The sequence below is a fragment of the Dromiciops gliroides genome, chromosome 4 (genome assembly GCF_019393635.1).
Source record: "Dromiciops gliroides isolate mDroGli1 chromosome 4, mDroGli1.pri, whole genome shotgun sequence".
In the NCBI taxonomy this organism is placed as follows: Eukaryota; Metazoa; Chordata; class Mammalia; order Microbiotheria; family Microbiotheriidae; genus Dromiciops; species Dromiciops gliroides.
Window position 1 is genome coordinate 258,243,259 of NC_057864.1, and position 24,052 is coordinate 258,267,310.

At 48.5% G+C, this 24,052-nt stretch overlaps 2 protein-coding genes across 4 annotated transcripts in view; one reads left to right on the plus strand and one right to left on the minus strand.

The window, feature by feature from the left end:
* ABCC10 (ATP binding cassette subfamily C member 10) overlaps positions 1-12,855 on the plus strand; it is a 30,953-nt gene extending 18,098 nt beyond the window's left edge. For 2 of the 3 annotated variants that reach the window (XM_044005234.1, XM_044005232.1), the window contains exons 11-22: positions 3,735-3,812; positions 3,983-4,177; positions 4,848-4,998; positions 5,155-5,344; positions 7,219-7,562; positions 8,172-8,341; positions 8,930-9,090; positions 9,702-9,955; positions 11,264-11,409; positions 11,564-11,661; positions 11,875-11,987; positions 12,375-12,855. In XM_044005234.1, the coding sequence (XP_043861169.1) occupies positions 3,735-3,812; positions 3,983-4,177; positions 4,848-4,998; positions 5,155-5,344; positions 7,219-7,562; positions 8,172-8,341; positions 8,930-9,090; positions 9,702-9,955; positions 11,264-11,409; positions 11,564-11,661; positions 11,875-11,987; positions 12,375-12,510 (2,036 nt within the window). In that variant the 3' untranslated portion in view covers positions 12,511-12,855. The remainder of the gene's footprint in view (positions 1-3,734; positions 3,813-3,982; positions 4,178-4,847; positions 4,999-5,154; positions 5,345-7,218; positions 7,563-8,171; positions 8,342-8,929; positions 9,091-9,701; positions 9,956-11,263; positions 11,410-11,563; positions 11,662-11,874; positions 11,988-12,374) is intronic. The other variant, XM_044005235.1, reaches the window with a different exon arrangement.
* Positions 12,856-12,899: 44 nt separating this feature from the next.
* Positions 12,900-17,475, minus strand: DLK2 (delta like non-canonical Notch ligand 2). Its single transcript, XM_044005236.1, has 6 exons — positions 17,198-17,475; positions 16,436-16,553; positions 15,981-16,044; positions 15,088-15,218; positions 14,110-14,254; positions 12,900-13,790 (listed from the first exon to the last, which is right to left on the minus strand). Exons 2-6 carry the CDS (start codon positions 16,509-16,511, stop codon positions 13,061-13,063), a joined length of 1,146 nt encoding a protein of 381 aa, XP_043861171.1. The 5' UTR covers positions 16,512-16,553; positions 17,198-17,475; the 3' UTR covers positions 12,900-13,060.
* Between the last annotated feature and the right edge of the window lie 6,577 nt (positions 17,476-24,052).

The window sequence follows — 24,052 nt, forward strand, 5'->3', positions numbered from 1 at the left end:
GAATTGTCTGGGTGACTATGGACAAGTTATTATATACCTTTTAGGGATTCCTGTTTCCTTACCTTTATTATATAATGTATAGAATCATTCCCAAGTTCTTTGGCAGGTACAAGCATGAAATTAAAAGATAGGTGGGCAAAGTCAAAGTCTTAGTGAAATACAGGAATAGTATTTTGTCAGGAGAAGGAGAGATAGCTTTAGGATTTGTGCGTCTGATTACCTTGGGGCCTTAGGGAGAGCTGAAGCTCAGAGGTGAGCCAGATTTCTCATAAAATGGCTCGGAGAAAAATGGCTTGGAGATAGGTTTAAGAAATTGTGAGATATGTATAATTGATATCATATTGCTCACTTTCTCAAGGGGTGGGGAGGGATAGGAGGGAGGGAGAGAATTTGGAACTCAAAATCTTTAAAAGTGAATGTTGGGGCAGCTAGGTGGTGTGGTGGATAAAACACCCGCCCTCGATTCAGGAGGACATGAGTTCAAATCCGGCCTCAGACACTTGACACTTACTAGCTGTGTGATCCTGGGCAAGTCACTTAACCCTCTTTGCCCCACCAAAAAAAAGTGAATGTTAAACAAAATTCAAATGTAATTGGGAAATATTTAATAAAATAAATTTTTTAAAAAATCATTTATGAGAGACAACATGGCTTAGTTACAGTAGCTAGAATCCTATACTGGAGTCAGGAGCTTGTTGTTTTTGTTCAGTTATTCAGTCATGTCTGATTCTTTGTGACTCTGTAGATCATAATGTTCAAGGAGTTTTCTTGGCAAAGCTATTGGAGTGGTTTGCCATTTCTGTATCCAGTGGACTAAGGCAAACAGAGGTTAAGTGACTTGCCCAGGGTCACACAGCCAGTAAATATCTGAGGCTGGATTTTCATTGAGGTCTTCCTGACTCCAAGCCCAGTGCTCTATCCACTGAGACATCTAGATGCCTCAAGTCAGGAGCACCTGTGTCCAAATCCCACTTTTGACACTTACCAGCCGAGCAAGCATTGGCAAATTATTTAACTTTTCTGAACCTGTTACTTCATCTTAAAACAGGGATAGTAATACCTGTAGCAGTTCTTCTGAAAAAGATCTTGGGGTTTTAGTGGTCCATATGCTCATTGTGACATGGGAGCCCCAAAAGGTAATAAATTCTTATATCCCATTAATAAGGGGATAAGCTTTCAGGAATACTGACTGATTTGACTGATTTGCTCTTTGCTCTCCAAGGGCTTCTCAAGTCTTCCCCAGCCCCGCAATTCAAAAGCATTGATTCTGCGGCACTCAGCTTTCCTTATGGTCCAGCTCTCACAGCCATATATTACTGCTTGGAAAACCATAGCTTAGACTCTTTATATTTTTATTATCTTTATAAAGTGCTTTGAAGACATTATTCTAGAAATGCTGGCTGCTGTCATCATCATCATCAATTGAACACTTACTGTGGGTGAGACACCATGCATGCTATGGGGGATACAGAGATAAGTTAAGACACAATCCCCGCCTTTAGGAAGTTAATAAGTGTCTAAGATGTACCTAAACATCAGTAGTATAAAGCAGAATGTGGTAAATGCCGTAAGCAAGGAATGAAATACCAGAATCAAGATGCAGAGTACAGAAAAGAAAAAAGGTTAGAAAAGACTTCTCACTCTCTTGAAATCAGAACACTTTTGCAGGGAGAGGGGCAAGGCAATCAGGGTTAAGTGATTTACCCAGGGTCACACAGCTAGTAAGTATTGAGGATGAATTTGAATTCAGGTCCTCCTGACTCCTGGGCTGGGGGCTCTATCCACTGCACTCCTTAGCTGCCACTGAAATCAGAACTTTCGTGTGCATGTGCTAACCTCCTCAGTATAATCTGAGTTCCTGGAGGACAGCAGCTGCTTCATTTGGGGTTTTTTGTCTCTCCAGTGCCTTGCATGGAGTAACCACTTGATAAATGCTTATTGAGTTGAATTCAATTGAAACTCTTTAACCTGGCATTCAGTGCCCTCCATCATCTGGTTCCAACCTCAATGAACATTCCCACCCCCCACCCCCACAAATAACATGCTCTACTTTCTATCCAAACTAGATTTGCTGAATGAATCTCTGGTCATGGCCCATGTTTTCCTGCCTCTCTATAATCTTTGCTCCCCTTAGGATCTCCTCCCCCCACATTTATGCCTGCTGACATCTTGCCTGTTTGAACTTGGGGAAGTTACTTCATTTTTCCTAACCTCATTTTCCTTCCTCCTCATATTTTTTTTTTTTTTTTGCTGTGAGGCAATTGGGGTTAAGTGACTTGCCCAGGGTCACACAGCTAGCAAGTGTTAAGTGTCTCAGGCCAGATTTGAACTCAGGTCCTCCTGAATCCAGGGCCGGTGCTCTATCCACTGCGCTACCTAGCTGCCCCTCCTCATCTCTTTATAAGAAAGACTAAGAAAGAATAAGAAGTTTTATCATAACATAATGACAAAGTCTGATGTTGTATACAATATTCCATACCCATAGCCCTCCACTTTATTCTACAAAGAAAGCAAGGAGGGCGATACCTTCTTATATATCTCTTCTCTGGGGCTAAGCATGGTCATTTTACTTGCGAAGTGTTTGGTTGTTTGGGTTTTTACTTACATTGTTGGAGTCGTGTGTATATTACTCTTCTTACTTCACTTTGTGTTATTTCATATAGGTGTCCCCATGCTTCTCTGTAGTCATCATAGTTGTTGTTTTTTATAGCTCAGGAATGATGATGATCATGATGGGGATAGTGGTAGTGGTGATGGCAGCTAGCATTTACGTAACTCTTTAAGGTTTGCAAAGCTCTCTACATATATTATCTCATTTAATCCTTACGACAACACTGAGAATTAGGTGCTATTATCAGCCTCATTTTTTCAGTTGAGGAAACTGAGATAGGGAGAGATTAAGTGTCCATGGCAGGATTTGAGGCTCAGGTCTTCCTGATTGACTCCAGGTACAGTGTTCTATTCTCTATTCCACCTAGATGCCTCATTTGTATACCCAACTTGCTTAGCTATTCCCCAGTGGATGGGTATCTACTTTGTTTGGCATAGATTTTTTTTTTTTTTTAGTGAGGCATTTAGGGTTAAGTGACTTGCCCAGGGTCACACAGCTAGTAAGTGTGTGTTAAGTGTCTGAGGCCAGATTTGAACTCAGGTACTCCTGACTCCAGGTCCAGTGCTCTATCCACTGTGCCACCTAGCTGCCCCTGACATAGACTTTTAAGACTACCTGGAAGAAGGCTGCCAGGGGAAGCTAGGTGGCATAGTAGATAGAGCTCAGGGCCTGGAGTCAGGAAGACCTGAGTTCAAATCCAGCCCCAGATGCTTACTAGCTCTGTGACCCTGCACAACTTGTTTAGACCTGTTTGCCTCAGTTTCCTCAATTGTAACATGAGTTAGAGAAGGGAATGGCAAACCCCTCCAGTATCTGCCAAGAAAGCACCAAAATGGGGGTCACAGAGAGTTAAGCACAACTGAAAAACTCAACAACAACAAGGCCTCTAGAAGCAGTGGGGTGAACTAGGTACCTCTTAAAGGCCCTGCCCAGCCCTCGGAGTCAAGGATGCCATGCAGGCTGGCACCAAGATGGCAGCTGGATCCGGGGCCATTAGAGGGCACTAGAGGTTGAGTCGCCACAGGCATTTTGGTGCAGCTGTTGTTTAGAACACATGTGACTAAATGGTGTAGCCCATTAGTAACTAGGACTGGTATTTTCTGACCTCCATTCCATCCGCTAGGACCACCCTCTGAGATTCTGCCACTGGTACAAGTGGCCCCCGACGCCCAGGCTGAGGACGTACAGAAGACTGAGTCAGGTGTGCCTTTCCGTAGTCACCCCTTATTTCCTGCCTTCTCCCTTTAACGTCCATGCTCAATCAATACCTTTGAGATTTTTAGACACTGGCCTAAGCACTCTTCCCCTCCTTACACTTACCCTATGTCCTCCAAGTGTGACTCCCCTTCTTCTCCTTGAACATCATTGTAGCAGCAGCCCCACAGGCATGGAAGCCAGAGAAGGAGAGTGAGGAGCCCAAGGATGTGGGCCCAAGCCCCAGCCGCTTGCTCCAGGAGGAAGGAAAGAAAGAAGGGGCCGTGGCCTTCCACGTGTACCAGGCTTACTGGAAAGCCGTGGGGGGATGGCTCTCCCTGGCCATCCTCCTCTTCTTGCTCCTCATGCAAGGTAAGAGCATCTCTATGAACCCCCAGCCAGCTTTATTCTTTTGCCCCTCCCTTGTCTGCCATTCACATCCGCTCTCGGGTCCCTGTCTCCTGGGATGCCAACTCCCCTCCATGGGAGTCACGTATACATGGCACTTCATTCTCTCTCAAGGGAGTGACCGTGGGTGACACACTTCTGAGAGTCTATGATTCCTTCCTCTGACCATTGGATTATTGGATTTAGAACTGAAAGGAGCCAGGGAATGAACGAATAAGGATTTATTAAATGCTAACTATGTGAATGAATGAATGAATGAATGAATGAATGAATGAATGAATGAATGAATGAATGAATGAATGAAAAGGCATTTATTTGGCATTTACTATTGGGATACCAATAGAACACCAATGAGGGGAGTCAATACATAAAACTCTGAGCTGAAAGCTCATAAGAAGTCCTGTGGGTGCAGTGGTGAGGGGCAGATGGCAAGCTCCAAGGGTCTTTTGGTTATGTCATCAGGTCAGATGATAGTACCTGGGATCTGCAGAACACAGAGGCAAGGCAAAGGGCTGGGGAGGAGTGGGCCAAGGGAGGAGAAGGGAGAGGAGTGATGAATGAGAGGAAAGTCGGGGTAAGCCCCGGGGAAATGCAAATGACGGCTGGATGACTTTTTCCTTTGCTCTGTTCTTAGGGACCCGGAATGCTGCCGACTGGTGGCTCTCTCACTGGATCTCTCAGCTAAAGATGGCTGGGAATGACTCCCAAGAGCTATGGCAGCTCCCTAGCCACGAGCCCTCATTGCCCTCCCCACAGCTGCTTCTCTTCTCCCCCGGAGGCCTCTTGTGAGTGGACTGGGGGCCCAAAAAACCTGGAGTCAAGCCAGGGGCTTGAGAATGGATCCTGATGGCTTCTCTGGGGTGAGGGTGTGGATCCTGAGGTCAGGACATGGCCCGTGGATGAGAGGGTCATGGGTCCCACTTTCCCTTCCCTCTGTCCAGTGCCCCCGTGTCACCATGGCCCAGAGCCACCCCAAACAGCTCCCTGGATGTGCAGTTCTATCTGACTGTGTATGGGTCCATTGCCAGCGCCAACTCGATCTTCACCCTCCTACGGGCCATACTCTTTGCCACTGGCATTCTCCAGGCAGCAGCCACTCTGCATCAGCGCCTGCTGCACCGGATCCTCAGGGTGAGTGAGTGGAGAGATCCACTGCGGGGAAGGTTGGGGGAGACCTTTTGTCTCAGCCCAAGGGGACTATGGCTTGGGCCCTGCACTCTTTGTCTGCCAAAGTTTCTCTCCTTTCCCTGGGCAGCTTGGAGAGGGTTGTCCTCTGCAGGAAGCCACTAGCTCTTCTCCATCCCCTAGAGGCAGGTATCATTTTATAGTGCATCAGCTTTTGCAAAATGCTTAATATCCCACATGATCCTCATAACTCTATGACTGAGGTGCTGTTATTTTCACACCCATTTTGCACATAGGGAAACTGAGGCTCAGAGAGGTGGCCTGACCTGCTATGGAGTCACACAGCTAGAAAGGGTCCTGGGTGGGATTCAAACCCAGTCCAAGACTCTCACCACTAGGCAATGTGGCCTCTCAATGAAACGTTCTGAGCCTCACTTCCCTCATCTGTAAAATGTGGGTCCTCATATTTGTACTACCAACTTCACAGGGTGGTTGTGAAGAAGACACTTTGGTGAAACAGTGCTATAGACCTGTGAATTATTGCTTTGGTTAGAAAATGGAAGAAGAGTGACCAACTGAGGCTAGAGTCAGGAGGAGATTAGAATCCAGGTCTTGAAAGGAACCTCAGGAGGTCAACTAGGTCATCTAGTCCAGTCCCCTGTCTCCTGATAGAATGACTCCTTAAAGATATTGGGAGGTTTTCCTGCTTTTAATAAATTCCCTTCCAGAGAAAGAGGCTCAATAGCTTCCTTCACTTTCCCTAAAGCTATTGGTTCTCTCACAACCTGCTGGTCAGAAGATCTTGATTCCTAACCTTCATCTCAATGCAGTTGAAGGCCTCCATTCTTTAAAGGGAGTTCAGCTTTTACTCTTCTCAGTGAAGGGGTGGGAAACACAATGACAGAGGGTTACCTTTTTTTTTTTTTTTAAGTGAGGCAATGGGGGTTAAGTGACTTGCCCAGGGTCACACAGCTAGTAAGTGTTAAGTGTCTGAGACCGGATTTGAACTCAGGTACTCCTGACTCCAGGGCCGGTGCTCTATCCACTGCGCCACCTAGCTGCCCCCGGGTTACCTTTTTTTTTAAGGTTGCATTAATGCCTTTTGTTTTTATGTCACGGTCATGTTCCACTATACTCTTCCTCCAAAGGAAGAAAGCACATTTCATCATTTACCCTTCAGGGCCCAGATTGGCCATTATAGTTAGTGGGAATTTGGGAATCTGATTGGCTTTCAGTAACAACTTCTTTCCCTGGGGGTGGGGGCAGGGTTTAAGAACAATTCAAGTGTCTAATTTGAGGCAGGAAGATGGACAAGCTGACTTACCAGAGGCCCTACCAGCTAGAGGAGATTCATCATCCTCCCCTCCTTAGTAGAGCTCCTTCCCCTTACCCCTTCTAGCTGCCCCCAAAGATATGGACATTCTCCTACTTACTATTCTCCTGTCTTCTCACAACCAAGCCATCCAACTCAGGGACCCCACTCCCACCTCCCAACATCCCTACAACTACTCAAAGCTCTCTTATGAGACTCCTTTCTCTACTAGTTCTCTCCCCAGATTAGGGCTCACAACTAATTCCTTCCCCTCCGAGATTCTTCTCCCATCCATTTCTTTTTCTTTTTTCTTTTTCTTTTCCTTTTTTTTTCCTTTTTTTTTTTTTTTTTTGGTGAGGCAGTTGGGGTTAAGTGACTTGCCCAGGATCACACAGCTAGTAAGTGTTAAGTGTCTGAGGCCAGATTTGAACTCAGGTCCTCCTGAATCCAGGGCCGGTGCTCTATCCACTGCGCCACCTAGCTGCCCCTTCTCCTATCCATTTCTATCCTATCCATTTTCTCCAGCATCACCCAACTTCATTGCCCCAACCATGTCCTCCCCTTGTAGGCTCCTGTGACATTCTTTGACTCCACACCAACTGGGCGGATCCTGAACCGCTTCTCATCCGATGTGGCCTGTGCAGATGACAGCCTCCCCTTCGTTCTCAACATCCTGTTGGCCAATGCGGTGGGACTACTGGGGCTGCTGGCTGTCCTGGGCTCAGGGCTGCCCTGGCTGCTGCTGCTTTTGCCACCTCTTGGCGCCCTCTACTACTCTATACAACGCCATTACCGGGCTTCCTCCAGGGAACTTCGGCGCCTCAGCAGCCTCACTCTTTCCCCACTCTACACCCACCTCTCTGAGAGCCTGGCTGGGCTCAGTATCATCCGGGCCTCTCGGGCCTCCTGCAGGTGAGGGGTGTGACCGTGCCAGGCAAGACTCCCCATCTCAGTACCGGAAACATAAGGTCGCATCTAAAGAGAGCCCACCCAGGAATTTGGGGGGGGGGAGGCGGGGCAACGAGGGTTAAGTGACTTGCCCAGGGTCACACAGCTAGTAAGTGTCAAGTGTCTGAGGCTAGATTTGAACTCAGGTCCTCCTGGATCCAGGGCCAGTGCTTTATCCACTGCACCACCTAGCTGCCCCCCCACCCAGGAATTTTACTAGGGTGAGACAGCCAGAGTAGAGGCTCAGGGCGATGATAGCCTTAGAGAGAAAAGAAATGGGGCCAAGGAGACACAGTGAGGAAGGACTGGGGATCCTAAAGAGAGAAGGGAGGGGCTGGGGAGATAATAAGCCTGGAGGGGAAGATAGTGAAAAGGATCCTGGGAGGAAAGGGGCATGGGGGAGTTTAGGGAGACTTCTGTGTATAAACCAATTATCACCTCTCCTATGTATGCCAATCCTATGAGTAAGAGGATTCTAATCTTAGACATGAGGACAGGAAGGAGGGGAACCACCCCCGAGGCTGGTCCTTGGCATATGGGTAGGAGAGAGAAAACTCAGCTCTTGGCCCCTAGGTTTGAGGAGGAGAATGAGAAGCTACTGGAGCTCAACCAGCGCTGCCAGTTTGCCTCCAGTGCATGCCAACAGTGGTTGGACATTCGGCTGCAGCTCATGGGCGCCACTGTGGTCAGCGCCATTGCCATCATCGCCCTCATCCAGCATTACCAACACCTCGCTAACCCAGGTGCCGCCTTTGTACCTCTCGGCCTTATCCCCATCCCAGATAGAAACCCTCCCACCTCCTCCTAATCAGTGCTATTCTTCCATACCCACCTCCATTACCTGGGCCTCCAACCCCAGGCCCTGCTTCCCGACCCCAGGCCTACCTGCGCCCCCTCATCCTTAGTCCCATATATACACCTCACCTGTTATAGGAACTAGCCTCTTGTGGTCCCCACCTAGAGCCTTTTCCTTCTCTCAGCCAGCTCCCTTTTATTCTGCCATATATGTAGATAAACAAATGTAGGCTTGAACTCACATATGTACACATTACACAGTCTTTCTCCCACATACAAACCAATTCAAGAAAAATTTAGGTACCTATTCTGAACAAGTTCTCGTGCTAGGTGTTGAAAATATTAAGACAGAATAAGCCAGCTTTCCTGCCCTTAAGAAACTTAAAGTCTAGTCCATATGAGCATTCCCCCTCTTCAGCCCTCCCCCAGCCTCCTTCAGTGGTAGCCTAGAGATGGCAGCAGCAGCAGCCAGGGCAGTCCCCAGCCCAGAATGGTCAGCAGCCCTAGCAGTCTCAACACATTCTTTTTTTCCTTAGGACTGGTGGGCCTGTCGCTGTCCTATGCCCTGTCCCTGACAGGCCTTCTCTCAGGCCTGGTGAGCAGCTTCACACAAACGGAAACCATGATGGTGAGCGTGGAGCGGCTGGAGGAATATTCTTGTGACCTGCCCAGTGAGCCCCAGGGCCAGCAGATACAGGTATGGGTGATGGGACGCCCTTTCCATCTCCCCACCTCAGGGCCAAAACTATAGCCTTTTCTCCCCTCTTCCCCCCTTCCCCCATAGTATGGGCTAGTTCAGTCCAGTCCCCTTAGAGCTTTCTCCTCATCTCCCCACAGCCATGTCATTTTCAGTTCCCCATCTCTCCTCATTTTTCTTTCTCTCCATTTTTCCTTTTCTCCTCCCCATCCTGCCTGTCCTCTTCACCATCTTCCCAGTTTTTACCATCTTCTTTGCTCTTCACCGTCTCTGTCTCTCCCCTTCATCCCTGCCTGTCTTCCTCACTCTCCCCCTGCCATCTCTTCTGACAATCCTTCCCTGTTCTCCCTCCCTTCTTACTGTTTTCTCCATCTGGCTCCATTTCCATTCTCCACCTACACCATGTTTTCACACCTCCTCATTCTCTACCCATGCTCTTCTACCTTACCATCTCTCCCTCGGTTCTCCTCCCTTTCTCCCCACCATGGCTCCTGTCTCCTTTCATCATCCCTCTCTCATCTTTCTTCATTTTTGCCTTACCCTTTCAGCTCTGTATTGCCCACATCTCTTCACCCTCTCCTCTGTCTCTTCCTTCACTTTGCTGACCACAGGTAGGAGTGGGCTGGCTGTCACAGGGACATGTGGAGTTCCAAGATGTGGTATTGGCTTACCGGCCAGGGCTGCCCAATGCCTTGGATGGAGTCACCTTCGACGTGCTGCCTGGGGAGAAGATAGGCATTGTGGGCCGGACGGGTTCCGGAAAGTCCTCTCTGCTGTTGGTATTGTTCCGGCTGGTGGAGCCCAGTGCTGGGCATATATTCCTGGATGGTGTGGATACCAGCTTGCTGGGCTTGTCGGATCTCAGGTGGAGTTGGGGGTGGGATGGCCACAGCATAAGGGGTGGCCCCTGGGCCTTTTGCATCATCTTAGAGGGCCTGGGACAGGACTTAAAGACAAAAGAATGGCAGAAGCTGGGGAATAGGAAAGACTTGAATGGTGCTGAGAGATGGAAAAGCATCTGGGCAAAGAGATACAATTTGTTAGCCAATCAACAGACATTTATTAAGTACCTTTTATATGGCAGGCACTATGCTGGGTGCTAGAGATAGCTATGTCCATCACATCGAAGCTCCTGCGCTTGGCTTTGGAGGCCTTCCCCAGCGCCAGTTAGCCACCCTCTCTTTCCATTTCTCCCCTCCCCTCAACTCAACGTCCTGAGAACCCTGCCGTGCTCACTATGGACTCTCCATTTGTTCATGCGGTCCTCCTACCCCAGAATGCCTTCCCTTTTCCTTCTAGCCAGCGCGTCCTCTTCAGGGCCTAAGCCAAGTCCTTGTCTTTCTAAGCTAAATCTTTCTCATCTAAGTCTTTGCCTTGACTATGCCAGCTCGCCCTGATATTTTCCTACTCTGAACACCACAGGGCTTGGTCCTGTAACTGTTTCATGGCTGTCTGGTGAGATTTGAGCTCCTGAGACCATATTTTATTTCTCTCTGCCATCCCCCAAAGTACCTAGTAAACTGCTAAGAACACAGTAGCATCCTAAGATTTAGAGATGGAAGTGTCCTTACAAATCATTTAGTCCAACCTCCACATTTTACCAGTGAGGACACAGGTCTAGAAAGGTCACATAGGTAGAGAATAGCAGAACAGGGATTCAAAGCTAAGTCTGCATCTCCCAACTCAGGAATCTTCCTTCCTTCTTTCCCTCTTTCCTTCTTTCCTTCCTTCCTTCCTTCCTTCCTTCCTTCCTTCCTTCCTTCCTTCCTTCCTTCCTTCCTTCCTTCCTTCCTTCCTTCCTTCCTTCCTTCCTTCCTTCCTTCCTTCTCTCCTTCCTCCGTCTCTCCCTTCCTTCCTTTTTTTGGGGGGGAGGCAGTCAGGGTTAAGTGACTTGCCCAGGGTCACGAAGCTAGTATGTGTCTGAGGCCATATTTGAACTCGGGTCCTCCTGACTCCAGAGCAGGTGCTCAATCCACTGTACCGTCTAGCTCTTCCAGGACTCTTTAACTATACTTTGTTGTCTCCCAGTAAATGTACATCAATTGACTGATTCATAGGTAGGAATTGAAGAAGTTCAAGCTCATATGCAAAGAATGGACCTCTGGTCAAAGCAGAAGGTGCCCATGGTCTCCAAGACTAGATGATATTGTTTGCTCCCTTCCTTGCCTCTCAGGTCCCAGCTGGCCATCATCCCTCAGGAGCCCTTCTTGTTCAGCGGTACGGTGCGAGAAAACCTGGACCCTCTGGGTCGCCATGAGGATGAGGTGCTGTGGCAGGCCTTGGAGGACTGTCACCTGAGCGAGGTGATCACTCCCCTGGGTGAGTTCTGGGAACAGGTGGTGGGAGAACTCGGCCAAAGTTAGGCCCCTTCCTGGAGGTACGGGAGGGAGGCCTTGTGAAGTCAGGAGGGAGTGGGGAGAGGCTGGGAGGAGAGGGACAGGCCTCTTGGGGTGACAAAGTCTGGGCCCAACAGGTGGTCTGGATGGTGAGCTGGGTGAGGGGGGACGGCACTTGTCCCTAGGGCAGAGGCAGCTACTGTGTCTGGCCAGAGCTCTCCTTACAGATGCCAAGGTAAGGAATGGAACTAGGGGCCAAGTGGGTGGGTTTTGCAGAGGGCCTTTGAAAGGCGGATGGGGGAGTCCTTCTGGATTATCAGGGAGACATAAAAAGGGGTTTGCTCTGCCAGGGCTCAGCCCTCCAGTGCAGAGCTGGGGCAAGGGGGCTAAGGGATGGGGACTAGGTTGGGATCCAGGGCAAACAGAAGCCCTTCTCCCCCTGCCCCAGATCCTGTGCATCGATGAGGCCACAGCCAGTGTGGACCAGAAGACAGACCAGCTGCTCCAACAGACAATCTGTAATCGTTTTGCTACCAAGACTGTTCTGACCATTGCACATAGGTATGTATGTATAGTGGAGATGCCCAGAGGGGAAGGGGAGGGAACATTACACCAGTGTTGAAGGTTCCATTGAGGGGGGATGATTACAACAGGCCAGCTTCAGACCTTTTATTCCTTCCTTCCTCTGGGGGACTACCCAGAAGTTAGTAAGGAGAGAGCTCTATCTCCTCTCAGGCCCATATCACTCTCCTGCCAGACACTGGTGCGAAATCAGGGGTGGGATCTGTCACACCCTGAGGGAAACCGAGTCACTGAGCAACCTTCTCCTCCTGTCCCCTCTCCCTCCAACAATGGAAACCCAAGCACTGATTTGGAGTGAGAGTGAGAGATGGGAAAAGGGTCAAGCATACCATACTTACTCTGTGCCCACCCTTCCCTGCCTTATAGGCTTAACACGATCCTGAATTCAGACCGGGTGCTGGTGTTACAGGCAGGAAGGGTGGCTGAGCTGGACACTCCAGCTGCCCTCCGAAGTCGGCCCTACTCATTATTCCAACAGCTACTGCAGAACAGCCAGCAGTAACCCTGCCTCCTCTGAACCAGTGGTCCTTCCTCTTCCTCTTCCTCGGTCATCACCGCCCTCTCTATGTGAGAGGGCTTAGGGTTTTTACACTCAGGTGATGAACAACTGTTTACTCTCCCCTTCATCTGTAGGGCGACCTGGTCCCCAGGAGGCACCAGGCCCTCTCACCTTCCTCAAGCATCGCTGGCTGGGTACCTCAGGATGCTCTCTTTGATATCAGTCCTCCTCAGTGAGCTGACGGTATTGGAGGAGAGCTCTAACTGGACCAAGACTAGCATCTTGGACATGGGGCTCCAGGCTGACCCCACCTGGGGCCAGGAGCCCTGGGAGCATGAGCTCCCAGGTGAGTGAAAACTCACTGTTATTTTTTGTAATTTTATTTGATAAAACTTCTCTTGAACAATCTGTGTATTTAAAAAAATAGCATTTCTGGTGTGAGGCTGAGACGCCTCAGTGGGAGGGAAAGCCCACAATGGTCTCTGGAGGGTAGGAGATGTGAGGAGGAAGGAGATGGAGAGGGGGCCCCACTCTGCCCCCCCTCCATCCCCCATCACAGTGCTGTGGTCTTGCCGAGCTCTGGTGGGGAGCCAGGTGGAGGGGAGATTCCCGCAGTGAGCATGCTGACCTGGCACTCTCGGTCATGTTGCTCAGGAGGGGCGGCATATTGGCGAAAAGGGTAGCAGGGTCCAGTGGGGCAGTGGCCACGGCGCCATGCCCAAAAGAGAAACAACCCTGTGGGGAGGAGAGTGAGGACCCCAAATACCACCAAAATGAGCAGGCTTGACTCCCCGATCCCCGCCTCTTGTCGCTGTACTACCTCCTTCACTGAGATTCGCAATAGCCCTGCACCCACGCTGAAGGGGGCTGGAACCGTGAAAGGAACCACAGCTGCAGGGGTGGGTCCAGGGGCACTGTCTGGCTCCATAGGGAGGTCCAGGGCTGGGAGAACAATCTCACATGTTTTGCCCCCATAGCCATCAGGGCAGAGGCAATCAAAGTCATGGACACGGTCCCGGCACCGGGCACCATGCTGGCATGGTCGGCTGGCACAGTCATCCAGGTTGACAGTGCAGAAGCGGCCAGCAAAGCCTTCGGGGCAGTGGCAGGAGAAGCGGTTGATGCCATCGTGACAGGTGGCACCATTGGCACAGGGCCTCATTAGGCAGTCATCCACATTGACCTCACAGTGTGGACCCACAAAGCCTGCCAGGCAACGGCACGTGAAGTTGTCTGCAAAGCCTTGATCATCTTGGCATTGCCCACCATTCCGGCAAGGAGACCTGAGAAGGATGGGATGGAAAGGAGAGAGTTAATAGTGACAATGTTGTGTGACTTGGATGAAATCACATCCTCACTCTGGACCAGCTGTTCCCTCTGTATACAGAGAGGGTCAAACTAGATTTTCTCTGAGGTGCTCTTCCCCCTCTCCAAACCCATCCTTCCCCCCGCCCAATACATACTCCCAGTTACCTCCTCTGACCCAGGCCCCAATACCCTCTTCTTTGGCTCCATTCCCTTCATCCCACCCTAGCCCCTCCTAATACCTTCAAGTCTGACCTGTGCCCAAGCCCCCACTTTGCCATTCCAATTGTAACTCACCTAGCATGCTCACAGGGCCCAGTCTTGCGCTCACAGTTATGCCCATGAAAACCTGGTGGGCACACGCAGTGGTACTCGCCATCCCCCTCGTACACACACTTCCCTCCATTCTGGCAGGGTGGCTGCTTGGTACAGATGTGCTCATCTGGAGGAGACAGGGATGTCTCTAGCGGAAATGCTTCTTCCTCCACCCTTCACCCAGTGCAGGCTAGGGACTTCTGAAGCCTCCCCACAACCCATGCCTAGCTTCTACCTTTGGGACCTAGTTTCTCTTGGTATGCTTCTTAGCCACATTTCCTGCCAGGATCATTGCTGTGTAATGAAAAGCAGATCACTGTGGGAGGCAGGAGCTGAGACCTGGGCTCTAGCCAGTGACCAGCTGTTGAGACTTTGACTAATTCATTTCAGGACTTTGTCTTCCCCTCATCCCCCACAATCCCCCACAATCCCTCTCTCCCAATTCATCATTTTTTTTTTTTTTTGCGGGGCAATGGGGGTTAAGTGACTTGCCCAGGGTCACACAGGTCAAGTGTCAAGTGTCTGAGGCTGGATTTGAACTCAGGTACTCCTGAATCCAGGGCCAGCACTTTAACCACTGCGCCATCTAGCTGCCCCCCAATTCATCATTAAAATTAGGACAACACCTGTCCTACCTACCTCACAGGGTTATTACTGTAAAGAACAAATAAGAGAGTGAATTATTATTTTTGTGCCTTTCATTGTATCACTGTACTAAACAGAATGCCTACACCTCATACAAGCAGACTAGACACAAGTATATCGTGTTAAGCACATGCTTAATAAATACCTGTTGACTTCTGGACTGAATGAATATGAAAGCCTTTTTAAAAATGCAAAAGGCTATTGAAACCTAAAGGATTCATATTACTAAGTCCCCTTTCATTCCCCCTTTAGTTCCAGGGGGTCCCTTCTACTTTACCTGAAGGGCTCAGCAGATGTTCCCACATCTATTCTCACCTTTGTCACAGAATTTGCCTGCCCAGCCACTGCGGCAGATACACTGCCAGGGTTGGTGACAGGTGCCATGCTGGCAGCCGGGCATCCTGACGCACCGCTCACAGTGTAGTCCCTCCCAGCCAGGGTCACACCTGGGGAGGAGGATGGAGGCACAAGTTATTCTTCTGGGGGATTTCAGGAAATGAAAATAAAAGCCCTCACCCAATGGAGTGAGGAAGCAGGTCTAGTACCCAGTCCCTACATTGTACCCCAGATGAACACAAGCTTAGCAATGCCATGGAAAGTTAAGTTCATCCCTTGGCATTCCATATCCTGAGAAGCAAGCACCTTTCCTGTTCTTAAATCCTAGGACAACCTGTAAAAACAAACTAGTCAAAGGGCTCTTCTTTTTTCCTAACCTCAGTCTCACCCATTGTCATTTACTACCAACTCTTCCTGTTCAGTCCCTATTGGCACTGGGAATATCTGCACAAGTGTACCAGTAGGATTCCTTCAGTCTTCTCTAGTCCTGGCTACACCAGACCAACTCTTTTTCCTGTCTTCACCGCTCTTGCTCCTCTGCTCTCTTCACCTTTCCTTATCTCCTCCATCTGTTCCCTCTATCTTTCTGACCCCAGGGGAATGTTAACAAAACTTTAGGGATAGGAGATGAATGTTGTACTAAGCAAAGTGCTCTCCAGCTCACAAAAGGCCAGAAGGGTCTGGGGTAGCCGGTCCTTATGTTCTTTCCTGGGTAGAGGAATGAAGTAGCGGTGGCTCCGGACCCTCTGGCCTATTGTAGGTGGCAAAGGGAGGGGTCATCTACGCGGTGAGACAGGGCTAGAGTTCGGAGAATGGGGCTCAGGGAGGGGTTTTGAATGCAGACTGAGGATTGGGAGATGCCAGGCACCTACCTGCACGTGCCGTCAGGCTCACAACAGCCGTGGGCCAGATCACAGTGGGAACTACAGTCATCAGCTACAGGAGGTAAGAAGAGATGAACATTTTGCGGTGGGGCAAATCAAAGTAAACCCCAAGTAGGAAATTTGCATATTGGGTGAGGAGGATATTGGTCTTCTTAGATCGGAAAGTGTAATTTTCCTCAAAAAGAAAAGGGGGGGAGCTGCGTCCATTTCTGCACAATCTAGTTTGGGACGGATCAGATCCATTGGGAGCCCCCCCCCTCCCCCTCCAAGGAACACTGATGGTCAGTATGGCTGTAGTCCCTGCTTTTGCCGGCAGGGGTCAGTGTGGGAACAGGGGACTAAGACTGAGGCTACTGGTCGGAGCAAGGGAGAGGGGGAAGTGCTTCTCCAGCTTCAGCTTTCCCCCCTCCCACTCATGGGGTCCGGGAGCTGGGGACACTCACCATGGGTGGGCTGTCCGGATGCCCCCAGGATCCACAGCAGGGACACGAGTTGGAGGCAGCGGCAACCGCTGGGCATGGTCAGCGCCGGCCCCAGGAGGGACGGACGAAGGACGGACACCTGTAGGACAGGACAAGACAGGGCTAGAAGGGACGTGGAGATGACGGGGACAGAGCCAGAATGGAATGGGGGTTGCAGGAACACAGAGATAAGGAGAAAGGGCGGGGATGGCGGGGGGTGGGGGAGACTCAAGGTGACGAGATCAGAACCTAGACGACAGGGGTTAAGGGGCGAAGATAAGGGGATGGCATAAGGGGCAGTGGCAGTGTAGGGGTCAGGAGCGTGTACCCAGGTTGTAAGGGAGGGTCTCTGGCAGCAGATAGAAGAGGAGGAGGCTGAGACAAGGGGTCGAGAGGTGGGGACGGCAAGGTCGGAGACGGGGGGGGCCATCCCCAGGACAGAGCAGTCTTCGCCCCCCACCTCCACCTCTGACTGAGCTCCGCCTTTCCCAGGCGTGGGGCCACTTCCACCCCCAGCCTCTTAGAGCTGCCCCCACCACTCGCTCCGGCTTGGCAACTGCACAGGGCCGAGACAGCCAGCCCCACACTACAACCCTCCCGCAAGACGCAACATCTCGACCCCCTCGCCTGCTTGGGAAGGAGTCCGGTGTCTCCGAGCCCCCTGGTTCCAGTGGCTTCCTACCTGGTCTCTCCCAGCCCCCCACCTCTCTCCCTGAGCGCACTCTCTCCAGGGTCCTCCCTCACCTCGGGGGTGACGGCGCCGTGCGCCCAGGAGCCCAGCCTGCCCGGGAAGCGGAGTGCGGAGAGTGGGGCCGGGGGATCCGACGGGATCCGGGCCAGAGCCGGGGGCTGCGCGGGGCGGCCCCCTATAGGGCCAAGGGGCCGGCCAGGGAAGCGGCATCCATGCTGAGCGCTCCGGGAATCTCCGGATCTGGGCCAGACCGGGGAGCGGCGGCGGCGGCGGCGGCGGTTCGGTGCGCTCAGGCCGCTTGCCAGGGGCGGCGTGTGCCGGCAGAACCCGCCCTCCCCCGGGGCCGCCGCCCGCCTGCCCGCCTGCCGGCCCGCCCCCCTCCCCGCTGCGCTCCCTGCCTCAGGCACCGCGCCCCCAATCCAGGCAACACATCAGCGCGCACACACAGGCACACGCGCACACACACATACACACGCGCGCGCGCGCGCGCACACACACACACACACATACATACACACACACACACACACACACACACACACCTCACGCCCACATCTCTCACCCATCGCTCACCTCATCCCTTACATCCCCACTTCTCATTCACAGAGCTCCCAACATCCCTTCACCCACAGCCGTGATCCCCATCCATCATTGTGTCTCTCTCCCCACCCCCCCTTCTCCGTCTCCAACTCCATTTATTCAATGAGCATTTATTTAAGCACAATGTGCCAGCCACGGTGCTAGACTCTGGAGATATAAAGACATAGATGAGACAGTCCCTGTCAGCAAGGAGCTTACATTTTAGGGGGAAAGGAGAGACAACAATGAGAGTCGAGATTAGTAGATGCAAGATATACAAAGCACAAAGAAATTGGTGGGCACAGGAATAGGGGGGAGGGGGAGAAGAGGGGGAGATCAGGACAGACAGGTAGGAGGTATCACTTGAATCTTTTGGTTTCTCTCTTTTTCTTTCCAGAAAAGCATGTGACTTTTAAACACTTATTAGGAATTTAGAGACAAAAGGATGCTGGACATTTTGGCCCATTTATTCCTGCCCCGCAGTTCTGATCTCCTCATTTTCCATTATATATTCCCATTTGTTCCCCCATTGGTCTCCACCCTCCTTTGCCCCTCTTCATCATTTGTCCTTCTCTTAACCTTTTCATTTCATCACCTCCTGGTCCTAATTTCCCCTTTGTAGTTTCTCCCATAGCCTTTTTTTTTTAAGTGAGGCAATTGGGGGTAAGTGACTTGCCCAGGGTCACACAGCTAGTAAATGTTAAGTGTCTGAGGTCGGATTTGAACTCAGGTCCTCCTGAATCCAGGGCCGGTGATCTATCCACTGCACCACCTAGCTGCCCCCTCCCATAGACTTTTTAATCCTTGCAGTCCCTACTCTTTCTTTTCTTTACCTTATTCTTCCCCTTTATCTTCCTCCTCCTAGCCTCATTTATTCTCCCAACCCTCTTTTATCCTTCCAGTATAATTCCTCTACTCCTTAATTTCCATCCCTTCTTCTTCTTGCTAACCTTCCTTCTCCTCTCAGGTATAAAACCCCTTTGTCATTCCTCAATCCCTCCACACCTCCAAGACCACCTCCCTACTGGCATCCCCTACAATCTCTAAACACTTATAAGCCTCTGAAATGTAACTTTGCAGACCCCACCTTCACCTTAGCCTGATTCCAACACATTTTTTTGCCTGGCCTAGGCATCTTGTCCTTGTTTAGTCATTTTTCAGTCACCTCCAATTCTTCATGACCCCATTTTGAGCTTTCTTGGTAAGCATACTGGAATGGTTTGCCATTTCCTTCTGCAACTCATTTTACAGATGAGGAAACTGAGGCAAAGAGGGCTAAGTGACTTGCCCAGGGTTGCACAGCTATTAAGTGTAAATAACATGTGGACTCAGGAAGACTCATCTCAACACTCTGGCCACTGCACCACCTAGCCTTATCCTATTAGGGTGCTAATCATTCAGTGAAGTCTGTACAAATCAGACATCAAGACAATGACTAAGAATGCGTTTTCTTTTTTGAATAGATACTCAGCAACAGCTCCTTCCCTTTCCTCATGCTTTGGGTTTCTCAATTAGGATGATTTGCATGCACATATTATTCTGCCTGCATCCTCTGTGGGTTTCCTGACAGTATAAGAGGGACAGAGGCAGATGGCAGAGATATCTGCCCAGCTCCATTTCTCCCTGTCTTCCTTTCCTCTCTCTCCTAAGATTTCATTAGGTCATCCTTTCCTCCGGTAATCTCTCAAGCCTCTGTGACCTCTCCTGTGCACTGAATCCATTCTAACACAGTTATTTATGGGTACACCTCATACTACTAGTAAATGTTAAGGTCCCCAAAGTGAGATAGTTCCTGCCCTTAAGGCGCTTGCAATCTACACAGTGCCTTGTACTTGGTAAGCACTGAATGAAATGTTTTATCCATTTATCTATTCATTCAAGGAAACAATATGTACACGGATGAGTCAATACAAAAATCGGTCCCCAACAAAGCCTGTGTTGTTTTTTCATCTGGTACATAGCAGGAATTTAATAAATGAATTTTTATTGGTAGATTCATCTTTGTGTCCCATGTCCCTCCAAAAAGACATTGGATGTTATGAAGATGTTCGTGGAACTGAATTGAATCAAAAAAGTTTTAGCTACTGCATAACTCAATGCTAAGTCAATGATCTTGCAGAGTTAGGGGGGTCCTTGTAAATAAGAGGCATCGGAGAACAGTGAAAAGAACAGAGAATTTAGACCCAAGTGATGGATTCAAATTCTGACTCTGCTACTTACTGCCTGGGTGACCTCAGGTAAGTTATTTCATCTTTCTTGGGCTATTTCCCTGTCTATACAGTGAGAGGCATAGACTAGACTACCTCTAAGATCCTTTCCAGCTCTAAATCTATAATCCTAATTTATTTATTATTAATCCCACTACTAACAATAGCTGTGTGAAAATAAAATGACACAATGTATGAAAGTCTCTTTGAAACTTAATGGGGGAGCAACTAGGTGGTGCAGTGGATAAAGCACTGGTCCTGGATTCTGGAGGACTTGAGTTCAAATCTAGCCTCAGACTTGACACTCACTAGCTGTGTGACCCTGGGCAAGTCACTTAACCCTCATTGCCCCACAAAAAGAAAGAAAGAAACCTTAATGGTTATATACATATCCAATGTTATTATTGTTATACTTTGGGCAGCTATGACTAGCCATTTTTTATAAAGGCAGCTAGGGGGTGCAGTGGATAGAGCACTGGACTGGGAATCAGGAAGACTCATTTTCATTAGTTCAAATCCAGTCTCAGACACTTATTAGCTATCCATTATTCACTGTGGATGAAGCACTGACTTTGGAGTGAAAGGATCTGGGTTTGAATCATACCTCTTCCACTGAATATATATATATACATATATATATATATATAAACCCAAGGCAAGTCATGTAATCTCCCTGGGCCTCAGTTTCCTCCCATGTAAAATGATGACTAGATGACTTCTAAGATCCCATTTAGCTCTAAACCTAGCCCTACAATCCTATCCTAAGTCTTCCAACTAATTCCCTCTTCTCAAACTAGTAGTTCAAAACATTTTTTCCCAGTAATAATCCCTCTACTGTAATAATGGCTCCAATTACTTATTTTATGTTTACACTTTGCATTATGTTCCTTTGTATTTGCTTCCTTGACTGTTGCTGTGTCTTATACCTAATTTCATGGGGTGCCTTGTTTCAACACCTTAGAATGTCACAGCTGGAAGGGATCTTTGAGATGACAATCCATTTTATGGAGGAGGAAACTGAAGACTAGGGAGGGGAAGGGATTAGCCCAAGGTCACACACCACTAGGAGTTGGCAGAACCAGGATTCAAATCCAGACCTTTTGACTTCCAATCCAGTGTTCTTCCCCTCCAGTGTACCTCCCAGACTGGGATCTCCTTAAGAGTGAGGGGTATAACCCCCTATTAGACTGGGAGGACCCAGAGAATACACATCTCCTCCTTCTTTTTGTGTCCTCCAAACTTTCCTACCAATGCCTACACACAGTGAGTCTTCAACAGCAGATGTTGGGTAGGCACTGAAAGTCAGAAGAAAGAATTGGTTACAACTATGGATTAGATTAGATAAATCACTTCCATTCTCTGAAGTTGTGTCATCATCTGCAAAATAAAGGACATTCTAGAATCGATAAATTGCCCATTCTCCATCTGTGGGTGTTTCCCAGTGCTTTTTTCATGAACCTGCCTTACCCATCTCCCTGGCTCCCAGGACCCACCCCTAATGAAGTAGATTGTATGCTGAGGTCCCCTGGATACTGTCTGTAGCCACTGTGTAGCTCATTTCATACCACTCCAACATCAGATCCCTCCCTCTGGGAAGATGGGAAGCGTCAAGGAGTGGGAGAGCTACTTAGTATAGCTTAAAAGCTGAGTGTAGGAAACCCTTGGGGTAGAGATGAAAGTCAACCCAGCCAGGAGCCCTTTACATAGCAACTGATGCTTTAGATACTAAGGGCAGTTTTTTTTTAATTAATAAAGTATTTTTTTTCCTGTTACGTGTAAAGATAGTTCTCAACTTTTGTTTATACAAGCTTTCCAATTTCAGATTTTTCTCCCTCCCTCCCCTCCCTCCCCCCTCCCCTAGACAGCAGGTAATCTGATATAGGTTTTATACATATATACATATATATATATACACACATAATAACATTAAACATATTTCTGCATTAGTCATGTTATAAGAGAAAGAGAAAAATCAGAGCAATGACAAAAAACCTCAAAATAGAAAAACAACAGCACCAAAACCAAAAGAAATAGTATGGTTCATTCAGCATCTATATTCCACAGTTCTTTTTTTTTTTTTTCCTGGATTTGGAGATCCTCTTCTATCATGAGTTCCCTGGAACTCTTCTGTACCATTGCATTGGTGAGAAGAATATAGTCCATCACAGTAGATCAACACATAATGTTGATGATACTGTGTACAATGTTCTTCTGGTTCTGCTCATCTCACTCATCATCAGCCGACCAAGGGCAGTTTTGAATAAGCATGATGATACTTGAAGCCTGGTTCTGTCCCTTTCTCTAGGATCCTATCACTCACTGATCAGTTCTGCCTTTTTTGTCCACTGCTTGTGCTCACCCTGTTTGTTTGAGCACAACTCACTGGCAGTTAGGTGACACAGTAGATAGAGCCCTGGAGTCAGAAGGACCTCAGTTCAAATCCAGCCTCAGACACTTATCAGCTGTGTGACCCTGGGCAAGTCACTTAACCTTATTTGCCTCAGTTTCCTCATCTGTAAAATGAGTTGGAGTAGGAAACCACTCTAATGTCTTTGCCAAGAATATCTCAAATGGGGTCATGAAAAGTCAGACACAACTGAAACAACTGAACAACAACAACTAGGATGGGAACCTCTCCAAATAAAAAGGTCTTCTTGTGTCTATCCTTCAGTATCAGTTCACTTAATCCACTTATCTCCTGCTTTTTTTCTAATAAGAATCCCCAGATCTAGTCTGACTGGTCTCTTCGATATTCTCATCCCAAGGCCTTGTTCATGAAGTTTTCAGGTTGCCGAGTCTTATTGATTCTACCTCTATAACATTTCTTCCATCCCACACGTAAAAGAACTACCTTGGTTCAAGCCTTCATCCCTCACCGGAGCTATCACACTAGCCTCATACTTGGTTTCCGTGTTTTCAATTTTTCTCACCAGTACATTGTTTGTCCAGCCAAATTAATATTCCTGAAACACAGATCTGACCATATTACTCATCTCTATTCAAAATTTGTTAGTCTTGCTAGGTGGCCCAGTGGATAGAGTGCTGGTACTGGAGTCAGGAGGACCTCAGTTCAAATCTGGCCCAAGATACTTATGAGCTATGTGACCCTGGGCAAGTCACTTAATCCTCTTTGCCTCAGTTACCTCATCTGTAAAATGAGCTGGAGAAGGAAATGGCAAACCATTCCAGTATCTTTACTAAGAAAACCCCAAATGGGGTCACTGAGAGTTGGACATGACTGAAATGACTCAACAATAGTCCTCAGATAAAACATAAATTCCTCTGTCTGAGATTTAAATACCTCCACAGTCTGACTCCTACCTACTTTTCCAGACATTTCATACAGTATGATTCCCCCCATGCACCCAATATTCCGATCAAACTTCCTGATATTTCCTTAGCTCTACCTGTGAGGACAGGGGCTATTTCATTTCTTTCTTTTTTTTAATCTTTGTATACCCAGGCAGCTTGGCATGGTGGCTAGAAAGCTGATTTTGGAGTAAGGAAGATATGAGTTGTTTACTAGAGCCAGCTCAAACAGTTTCCAAGAACAAATTTATTCAATTTTCAATGTGAGCATTGACACTTCAGAAATCGGCAAATACTACAAATGTACGCTTGATTTATTGTTTTGTTGAATGTCTCTAGACTTAAGAAAGTGATGAAAGAAATATTAATAATGTAGGTTAACTTTAGAGTATGCTGAATGTCCTCCCTCCCCATCCCCCAGAAAGCCTGTTGTTAAACAGTCCTATATCTGACACATAGCTAATGATGGGCAAGTCACTTCACTGTTCACTGCCCCAGGTAAACTTTTAAGACTGTAAGTTATGGACAAGTTGGGATCTGTATCTCTGGAGATCATTTCCACACCAGGAGTCCACTATACTGATGAAATTGCAGGTCTAAACCAAACATAACAAAAAAACACCCCATTTCCCACCCCCAATCTGCTAGTACCCTGCACAGTATACAAGAGTAGATTGTATGGATGCTCAAATAAATGATCTTTGAGTCAAGGGATTTATCACTTGGAATGCTCCTCTTTCCTCCCCCAACTTTTATCTTTCCTAAAAACATATAGTTGCCAATGTATAGTGGATTTTGTTGTGTCAAGTGTAA

Excerpts from the sequence above, each read along its gene's own strand:
- DLK2 (XM_044005236.1), bottom strand. The coding sequence starts at position 16,511 with ATGCCCAGCGGTTGCCGCTGCCTCCAACTCGTGTCCCTGCTGTGGATC. Across the intron at positions 14,255-15,087 it reads AGGCAAATTCTGTGACAAAG|ATGAGCACATCTGTACCAAG; the intron begins GTGAGAATAGAT and ends TGTCTCCTCCAG. Across the intron at positions 13,791-14,109 it reads GGGCCCTGTGAGCATGCTAG|GTCTCCTTGCCGGAATGGTG; the intron begins GTGAGTTACAAT and ends CATCCTTCTCAG.